General features: G+C 67.3%; 1 protein-coding gene across 3 annotated transcripts; it reads left to right on the forward strand.

Annotated features, from left to right (window-relative positions):
- Ticam1 (TIR domain containing adaptor molecule 1) lies at positions 1-9,883 on the forward strand. Of its 3 annotated transcripts, none has more exons than XM_027952470.3 (3): positions 1-348; positions 5,160-5,348; positions 7,503-9,883. In XM_027952470.3, exon 3 carries the CDS (start codon positions 7,622-7,624, stop codon positions 9,692-9,694), a length of 2,073 nt encoding a protein of 690 aa, XP_027808271.2. In that variant the 5' UTR covers positions 1-348; positions 5,160-5,348; positions 7,503-7,621; the 3' UTR covers positions 9,695-9,883. The 3 variants fall into 3 exon arrangements, with proteins under 3 accessions (XP_027808271.2, XP_071459802.1, XP_027808270.2); XM_071603701.1 differs by lacking the exon at positions 1-348 and adding an exon at positions 3,920-4,140; XM_027952469.2 differs by lacking the exons at positions 1-348; positions 5,160-5,348 and adding an exon at positions 5,363-7,392.

Genomic DNA, 9,883 nt, shown 5'->3' on the forward strand with positions numbered 1-9,883 from the left:
GGCCCTGCTGCTTCCTCCCTGCGAGGTCGCGGCGCGGGGACCTGGGGTGGCTCCCCGGCGGGCACGGGGTGGTCGGTGCCGGCGGGGCGGCCCTGGGGTCCAGAATCTCGGGCAGCGGGTCTGCTCGGCTCCCTGTCCTCCTGTCCTCGGGTCCCCTGCCCTGCGTCCCCTGTGGGGCGGGCCCACGTGGCGGTGCGCGCCGGGGACTTTCCCCTGAGGGCCCCCGGAGGCGGGAGCCGCAGAAGGGGCGGCGCCTCTCCCGAGAGGCCACCGCGGCCACCCCAGGACCCAGGGCCACCACCGTCGCCACCCCAAGGACCAAGGACCAGCGCCAGTGCCGCGGCCCGGGTAGGTGGGGACGCGACGGGTGGGCGCGGGGCTGGGAGTGACCCCTCCTGGGACACAGGTCCAGTGGCCGCCTGCCCCCCCCGCCCGGCCGCCACTTCCCCCGGGACCCCGAGGACCCGCCGCCGCCCGCCCACCCGCCCGCAGCGCCCGGCCCAGCAGAGGCCATGTCATGGGTTTCCCCAGCGGTGGCTAAAGCGGGACTTGGGGAGGCCACCGCGGTGGGAGCCAGGCGCCTAGAGCCCAGGGGGAGGGGGACCTGTCCCTGCCCCTCCTGGAGGAGGAGCCGCGACGCCAGCGAGGACACTGGGCACAGCACACACCATGGGGACCTGGTAGGGACAGTCACATGCCCGCAGGGGACCATGGTCAAGACAGCGAAGGTGACCAGGCCACCTCCGAGGGGTAGATGTCCGCAGCCTCCCCTCGGGCCGGGCCTGAGGAGGCCTGGACGCAGCCCAGGGGCAGCCTGAGCTTGGCACATGCAAGAAATGCAGGTCCCGGAGCAGCCGCCCGGCCACCTCGCTCCTGGCAGAGGCTGGCCACCAGCTTCGCCCCTCGTCCTCCGTTCCCCTCCGCAAGGGGGCAATTCAAAGAGCCCAGCTCGGGTGTCACTTGCTGGCACAGGGCCTGGCGTGTAGTAGGTGCTCAGTGAACTCCTGTTGGACAGACGCAGCCGTCTACGCAGCCCAGTGACCGGGCCTTGTCCTTCCGCCGGCTCCTCATAACAGAGTTGTTTTGTTTTTTAAAGAGAAAGAGAGGAGAGAATTTTAATATTTATTTTTTAGTTTTGGGCAGACACAACATCTTTGTTGGTATGTGGTGCCGAGGATGGAACCCGGGCCGCACGCATGCCAGGCGAGCGCGCGACCACTGGAGCCACATCCCCAGCCCATAACAGAGTTTTTAAGTGACACTTTTATTTATTTTTAAATTTCTGAGATGGCGTCCCACTGTGTCACCCAGGCTGCCCGGAACCTGGGTTCAAGATGCTCCTGTCTCCGCCCCCCAGGGGCGGGCCCTGCCCACACACCTGGCCTCCTGGACATTGTTTAGTTAGCCAGGAGGGACGGCACCACTGTGGGCCAGTCCTGAGGGAGCCGATGAGACTCACCATCTTGTTGGGGAGAGAGGATCCAGAGGCAGGAAGCACGCATGGGGTGCTTACTGTATACCGGACGCCCTCTGCCCAGTCAGCTGATTGGATCATTGAGTACTCTGTCAGTATTGATTCATTCTCTCAGCGTTTAGTAAGCACTTACTGTGTACCAGGCACTGTTTGGTTCTTTCACTGATTATCCGGCCAGCATCTATTGAGCGCCTATACAGCACTCTGGATACAGCCACGAATAAGGCCCAGCCTTATTCGTCCCTAGCCTGTGCCTGGAGGCTCCCTGGGGAGGCTCTCTCCAGTAGGAAAGGATGGCTACTCCCCATCGTAAATAAGTGAAGTCTGTAGTGTCCCCTGGTGAGAAGTGGACATGAGGAAAATGAGGCAGGGAGGGGTGGGGTGGTGCTGGTCAAGCCGCCCTGTGGGTACTGGGGAAAGTGCTGAGGCATGGCCTGTGCAAAGGTCCTGAGGCAGAGCCAAGCCTGGGACAGTGCACCAGAACAGACGGCAAGGAGCAGGAGATGCTTGTCCCCAGGGAAGACGCAGGGTTGTCACGGAGGAGCAGTCGTGCCTAACCCAACGGTCCGTGTCTCCTTCCGACCCCAAGCCAGCTCCTCACACCCTCCCATCCCGTCCATCCGTCTGTCCTGTGGGCAGTGACCCCCACTGCCACCAACCTCCACCTGGTCCCAGCTTCTGCCCCTGCCCCACAGCCTGTCGTCCCTGCAGTGGCCAGAGGGTGCTGTGAACGGATCCCTCCTCCCAGTGCCCACAGCCCTCCGTGGCTCCCACCTCCCTCCTGGTCAGAGCCCAAGAGCCCTGCGCAACCTGACCGTCCCCCCGTCGCCCCCTCCTCTGCTTCTGCCCGGCCTCCTCAGGCCAGGCCCAACCTGCCCCAGGGCCGGTGCACAGCGGTGCCTCTGCCTGAGCGCCCCGGCCCTCGCTTCCTTCAGCCTCAGCTCAGAGGCAGGTCCCCGAGGCCCCTGGGCCCCCTCCCGCCCCCAGCCCCCACCTCTGCGCGGCACCCCATCGCTTCCTTCAGGGCACTTTCCATTCTCGAGATGATCTGGCTCTTTGCTCACTTCCTGTTGGTCTCCCTGGGGTGACGTGTGCCACACGGGGCGGAGGAGGTGCCCGTCCCTGCCTGCAGAGCACTGAGCCGCGTGCGCACAGTAGGTGCTCAGTAAATGCTCGCTCTGTGGAGGACATGTGGGGCACGCAGGGGACCCAGGGGACCAAGAAGGTGCATCCCCGACCCGGGGAACGGGTCCTGCCAGCGCCGAGGGTGACGCTGGCCCCGGTGCCGCATGGCCAGGCCGGCGTTCAGGACAACCACGTCGTCCAGCGTCCCCTGCGGGGTGGACCCAGGGACCCTGCGTGCCGGGCGCTCTGCAAGCTGCACCCAGCCCCGAGGGCCACTCTGACGTGAGGCCGAGACGCCCCGTGGTCTGTGCCCACCTTTGGGGGTGGACTCTGTCCCCAGGCTGTGGAAGGTTCAGCAGATGACCCGAGCTCAGCGGGCAGGACACGGGGGACAGCGTCCAGGGAGTCCGGCTGAGCTCCGCTGGGCAGAGGGCAGGAAGCAGGACGGGCTGCCTGTGGGCTCTGGGCCTTCTGCGGGGTCAGGGGTCCCCCAGGTCCGGTGCCTCAGGAGCAGCTGTACTGCTGCCACCGCGGCCTGGGGCCCCTGCGCTGTCCCCCCCCCCCCCGGGGACACAGACGGGAAGGCTGAGGCTTTTGGGGGGACCGGGGATTGAACCCAGGGGCCTTAACCCCTGAGCCACCTCCAGCCCTTTTTAAGGATATTTTATCAGCGTCGGGGCCTCACTGAGTTGCTGAGGCTGGCCCTGAACTTGCCATCCTCCTGCCTCAGCCTCCTCCGAGCCTCCGGCTGCACTGAGGCTCCCTCCCGCGTGTGCACCGCGGACAGGGCCTGGCCGTGGGTCAGGCTGCTTCAGACTTGCCGTCCTCCTTCCTCCACCCAGGGCTGACGTGGGGGACGCAGCGTGCACCGGGTCCGTCCAGGGCTCAGCCTGGCGCTGGCCACGCTGGGAGCTGAGCCCCCAGCCTGCTGTGCCCTCTGCTCTGCGCTCAGGTGACTCCTCAGCTGGCGCCTGGTGAACGGCAGCCCTCAGCCCTGGGGACCTTGGCGCCTGCGTCCCTGTGGGAATGGCCGCCCAGGGCGGTTCAGCTGATGGGCTTCCTTGGGACCCAGAGCCAGCCTCCACACAAACCGCCTTTGTCACCAACCTGATTCCCAGCTGCCCCAGGGCGGCCGCAGGAAGCTCCGTCCTGTGGTTTCCTTTGCACATTTTCACATTTCATGGAGGTCACCTGGGTTCCTCCGCGGAGGCTGCGGGGACACCAGGCACTGTGTACCACCGTCAGTCGGCCACCACGGTTTTTGTTTTTGTCCTGGGGGTTGACCCAGGGTGCTCCACCCCTGAGCCACAACCCCAGACCCAGCCACTTTTACTTTGAGACAGGGCCTCACTAAGTTGCCGAGGCTGGCCTTGAACTTGCCATCCTCCTGCCTGAGCCTCCTGAGTTGCTGGGACGGGTGTGGCACCGGTGTTTGTCTTGCACAGTCATTTCCGGGAGCCATCAGGGAGTGGCAGGAACCTTTGACCTGAGGACCAAGCTCTGGAGGGACATATCAGTCCATGGCTTAAGTAGTCATCTTGGTAATTTCAGAAACTTTGGACTAGCTTGTGGTCCCACCTGAATATAAGATCCTTGTCGTTTTTCTCCTGTTACCACGTGCTGAGGTCAGGTCGGGGAGGGGGAGCGCGTGTCCTGCCTCCTCGGCACTCTCCGGCTGGGGGGGGGGACATCTTCCACCCTCCACTTCTCTCGGGAGGGCCGCACCCCAGCCCTCTTTATTTTTTGAGTCAGGTCTCGCTAAGCTGCCCAGGGTGGCCTCAAACTTGCCATCCTCCCGCCACAGCCTCCGTCCTACTGGGACAACAGTGTGGCCGCTGTGCTGTGTGCCAATCTTCTCTTCTTAAGAGGACCTGTCCCGTGGGTTAGGGTCCCCGAAGGCTCCACTTCAACTCAATTGCCCCATAAGGACTGTCCTCAGTAGGGTCCCCTGCAAGGTGCTGAGGGCCCGGCCTTTAGCGTACGACTTGGGGACGACGCAGTGTAACCTCATGGCGATTGTGCCCTTGCTGATGACGCGTGGCAGACAGACGCGCTCGGCCTTGTGGTCACAAACGTGGGCACTGAATGGCTGCCTGCCGTGGAAGGGAAAAGACACCGCCTGCGGGTCCCCTGACCCAGGTGTGGCAGGCGTCCTCTGTCCAGGGCCAGATGGTGTCTGCTGCAGCCACCGGCCTGCTCCAGTGCAGTGAGGAGGCAGCCTTGGCCACGTGTGGGGCGGGAGTGTGGCTTTATTGACAGATACCACTGGGGGCCGCGGGGCCGGGTCCTGGGGAGGCCCGGGGCAGCTGTGCTCCAAGCAGAGATTCAAACAGGGCGCTGCGGCACACGCCTGCCATCCCAGTGGCTGTGGAGGCCGAGGCAGGAGGATGGCAAGGGTGAGGCCAGCCTCGGCAACTTAGCAAGACCCCGTCTCAGACTAAATCAAGAAGGGCTGGGGTGGCTGGGTGCTGCAGCACCCGTGGGGCTCAGGGTTCCATCCCCTGAATAAAGGGCCTGAGGTGTGACCTCGACTCCTGTTGCTCTCAACCTTCCGCCACAGGAAGAAGGCCCTGTCGGAGGGGGCCACAGTCCGGGACCTCAGACCTCCCAACCGCGAACACACGCTCTGCTCCTCACAACCCAGCGGGCCGCGTGCTCCTTATGGCCGCCCACAAAGGACAGGGACGGCTCTGGCTCCTGAGGACTCACAGATGTGCCGGGCGGCGTCCTCTTGATGAACTGGCCTGAGGTGAGTCGCAGCCACTGACCTGAGGTCGAAGTGGCTCCCGTTTTTCAAGTCCCTCTCTCCTCTGCCCACAGCCCCCCATGGCTCCCACCTCCCTTGGGGTCAAAGCCCCAATCCTCCGTGTGACCCCCAGGCCCTGTCCTCCCTGCCACAGTCTCCTCTCCCCCTCCCCTGGCTGCTTCTGGGTGCCTCCAAGGACCAGGCTCCTCCTGCCCCAGGGCCTTTGCACTGCTGTGCCCGCCTCCCAAAGTGCTGCTGCCGCCCAGGGACTCCGCTATGCCTTGTTAGGCTCCTTCTCCCTTCGGGGCCACCCTGGGCCACACTGTTGGCGACTCGAGCCCCACTCCACGCCGGGCACTGTCTGCCCTGCTCCCCAGCAGGCTCTGGGAAGGCGGTCATCTGTTTGTGCCCCGCTGGGCAGTCAGCGCCCATTCTGCCTCCCCGTGTCCCCTCCAGAGCCATTCTTTCTCCGCCCTCTCGGCTTCCCTCGGTCCTTCCTGGATTCCTGCTCCGGGGCCCAGTGGACCTGCTCAGGATGACCTTTTTGAAAACCCTGCATCATGACCTGGGCTCCACGGGGGCCACCAGAGCAGGAGGCAGATGGACGCCAGGTCCCCCGGGCACTGTGGGCCGGGGCCGGTCACTCTCTGGTGTGGGCGTCCTGGGTGCCACAGGTTGAGAGCAGCAGCCAGGCCCCCACCCTCCGGGGCCTGCCTCCCCGCGGCTGTGACAGCCACAGCCTCCGGCCCGGGGCAGCCTGGGTTGAGAGGCAGGCTCTGGGCTGCTGGGGTCAGCTGGCACCTCCCACGTGGGTGGGCAGGAGGTCCCGGCTAGCGGCCGAGGGCAGGGGAAGTGTTCCCAGCCCCTGGGATGGCGCCAAGGCTGTTGTTCCCCAGGCCTGGACGGGGACCTGGTGGCCTAGTGCAGGGCTTGGGACGCCGTCCCCAGGGTGTGTGCCCGGGGCAGGCGCTGGCCTGGCTCTCCTCACCCACAGCCTGAGCGCCGCCGCCTCCACGCCCGACCAGTCTGGAGCGGGGTCAGGGCACCAGCTGCTCCCTGCAGGCCCCGTCCACGCAGGAGGGGGGACAGGGAGGGAATGGCCCGGTGGCTGCAGAGACCCCGCGGAGGCTGAGACCTGGGTGAGGAGACCCGGCAGGTGACAGGGAAAGAACAGCTGCAAGGCAGGAGCCCGCGGTGCACAGAGCCCGGGCGGGACCCCAGCTGGCCTCTCAGCCAAACGGAGCCCAGGGGACGGCTCCCGGCAGCCCCGCAGCGGACACCGCGACAGGCAACCGTGGTCCCTGCACGTCACCGTGGGCTGTATCAGCCAGCAGTCTGCCAGACAGATCCCCCGGGACTCTGGCCGCACGCGCAGACGTTCATCAGACAGTCACCACCTCCCGGCTCGGGGTCCGGGATGGAGGGGCTGCGTGGCGGCTTGGGGGCTCTGGCACTCAGGACACTGCAGGGGGACATCACAGGGGTCCCCTGACCTGGGCTCCACTGGGGCCACAGGAGCAGCTGCCAAGTGGGGGGGCAGGAGGCCTAGGCTCCTGGCCACAAGGGCCTCTCCGGGGCTGCTCACCGCATGGCCGACCCCACAGCGCTAAGGAGAGCCAACCAGGGCGGCGAGTCCCTGTCCCTGCCACCTCCTCTCAGTCAACGGAGCCGCCCCACACAGCACTCCAGGGCCTTCCAAGCCTGTGAACACCAGATCGTGCATCCCCAGGCCATCCAGGTGGCCGACTGCCTCCTGGTGGGCACGGCCCAAGCGCCTGCTGGTCCAGGCTGTGGTCAGAACCTGCCATATGTTCAGGCCACCTGGTTCCCGGAACAAGCCCCCACCACAGCCATGAGGCCCGGAGCCAGGCGGCCCCGGTTCTAAGCCTGCGTTCACTCCCCAGCTGTGTGGCTTTGGGCAATCGACTTGGCCTCTCTGTGCCTCACGTCTTGTCCTTGGCAAGAGCCACGTCTCTCTGCGCCGCCACGTAACTCACCTGCTGTGTCTTGCACAGGAGAAAGTGGATGTCAGAGGGAGGTGACCCAGGTTGGCTGCCCAAACATGGTGGCACCCCAGGGGAGGGAGGAGACACACCGGGTGGCCTCCCTGAGCTGCTGCTCTCGGGTGGTGACCCTGGCCCTCTCCCGTCCCCCCAGATCCGCCCCAGCAGCCCTCCAGGAACCTGGCCCGAGGTTCGGGGAAGGGTCGCCAGCATCCAGAACATGCCTCCCTGCTCCCCAGCTTCTCCTGCCTGCAGCCGCACCCACCCGTGCCCATGGCCTGCCCGGGCCCGTCACTGCCCGGTGCCTTCGACCTCCTGGGCGCGGCCGGCCAGGACAAGCTGCTCTACCTGAAGCACAAGCTCAAGACGCTGCGCCCGGGCTGCCGGGGGGCCGGCCTGCTGCACGCCATGGTGCTCCTCACGCTGGGCCAGGAAACTGAGGCCAGGATCTCCCTGGAGGCCCTGAAGGAGGACGCGGCGGCCCGGCTGGTGGCCCGCCAGTGGGCCGGCGCGGACGGCGCCGAGGCCCTGGAGGAGCCCCCCGACGTGTCCTGGGCCGTGGCCCGTCTCTACCACCTGCTGGCCGAGGAGCAGCTGTGCCCAGCCTCGCTGCGGGACTCGGCCTACCAGGCCGCCCTCCGCGCCCACGGCTCCAGGGGCGACCGGCGGCTGGCGGAGCTGCAGGACGAGGCCCGGGACCGGTGCGGGTGGGACGTCGTCCGGGACCTGAGTGGCTTCCAGCCCCTCTGTTCCGACCTGGGTGGCCTCCCACCGTCCTCGGCGTCACCCTCTGGGACCAGGAGCCTCCCGCGCCCCATCGACAGCCAGCCGGACTGGAGCCAGGGGCGCTCCCTGCGGTCCACCAGCAGCCCCGGCTCGCTGGCCCGCAGCTTGGCCATCAGTCAGTCCCCCACCGTGCCCCTCGCGAGCCCGCAGCGCAGCGCCCCGGGGCCCAGCAAGCTCTGCCAGGAGCCCCAGGCCAGCCCGGGGCCTGAGCCTGTCCCCACGGGCTGCCAAGAGCCAGAGGAGATGAGCTGGCCCCCCTCTGTGGACGCGGCCTGCTCCCTGGAGCTGGCAGACTGCCCGGTCCCCAGGCTCCCTGTGGCGGCCCCAGCCCCAGCCCCTGCCCACCCCCCTGAGCCCCCCGAGGCTCCAGAAACCAGCAGCCAAGTCCCAGTGCAGTGCATGGAGGGGTCTGCGGGCCCCGAACCTCTGCCCCTGCCCACTGTGGAGGCCACTGAGAGTCCTGGCCTTGTCAAGGAGAGGACACCACCCCAACTCTCGGGAGAAGAGACCACACCCCAGAAGAGCAAGCCAAGCCCACCCCCGGCCTCAGCCCCGGCCCCCACGGCCTCCCCGCCTTCTCCCCTGCCTCCGACCCCAGCCTCCGCGTCCCCCTGTCCCTCCTCCTTTGAGTCAGCGTCATCGGAGCAGAAGTTCTATAACTTTGTGGTCCTCCACGCCAGGGCTGACGAGCAGGTGGCCCTGCGAGTGCGGGAGAAGCTGGAGGCCCTCGGGGTGCCAGATGGGGCCACCTTCTGCGAGGACTTCCAGGTGCCGGGGCGCGGGGAGCTGCGCTGCTTGCAGGACGCCATTGACCACTCCGGCTTCACCATCCTGCTGCTGACCTCCAACTTCAACTGCCGCCTGAGCCTGCACCAGGTCAGCCAGGCCCTGATGAGCAGCTTCACGCAGCACGGGAGGGAGGACTGCGTCGTCCCCTTCCTGCCCCTGGAGAGCTCCCTGGAGCAGCTGGGCCCCGACACGGCCAGCCTGCTCACTGGCCTCGTGTGGCTGGACGAGAACTCCAAGGTCTTCACCAGGAAGGTGGCCAACACCTTCAAGCCGCAGAAGCTGCGGGCGCGCAAGGCCCACTGGAGGAAGGAGCAGGACGTCCGCGCCCTGCGGGAGCACAGCCAGCGCCTGGAGGGCGAGCGGCGGCAGGCGGCCGCCATGGGCGCCGCGTACTGGGACAGCCTGCAGAGCTACCGGGCCTGGCAGTCGCAGGTGGACCGGCTCCAGGCAGCCTTCGGCAGCCACTTGTCCTTCGCGACTCGGGTGCCTCACCCGTCTCAGGTGCCCCTGGGGGGCCAGGTGCCCTGGGGAGGCCAGGTGCCCTGGGGGGGGCCGTCCCCCCTCCCCACCTGGCCCGGAGGCCCCCAGTCGCCGCCGTGGCCAGCGGGCAGCCCCGCGCCCGCCTTCCCGCCGCCGCCCCCCGCGGCCCCGGGGTTGCAGCCCCTCATCATCCACCACGCGCAGATGGTGCAGCTGGGGCTCAGCAACCACATGTGGAACCAGAGAGGGGCCCAGGCGCCCGAGGACAAGACGCAGGAAGAAGGGCGGTGACCAGCCGGGCCACGGGGCCGCCCTGGACCCCAGCACGGCCGGGCAGGGCCCGTGGACCCCACCGGGGCGCTCCCTTGGGGTCGCTGCCCCGGAGCCGCCCCCACGCGGGCAGAGGGCTTCGTGGGCCTGGGGTCGAGGAGGGACACGGGAGGTGGGGCGTTTGACGGTAATAAATATTTATTGAAGGTT

The sequence above is a fragment of the Marmota flaviventris genome, chromosome 1, assembly GCF_047511675.1.
Source record: "Marmota flaviventris isolate mMarFla1 chromosome 1, mMarFla1.hap1, whole genome shotgun sequence".
NCBI lineage: Eukaryota > Metazoa > Chordata > Mammalia > Rodentia > Sciuridae > Marmota > Marmota flaviventris.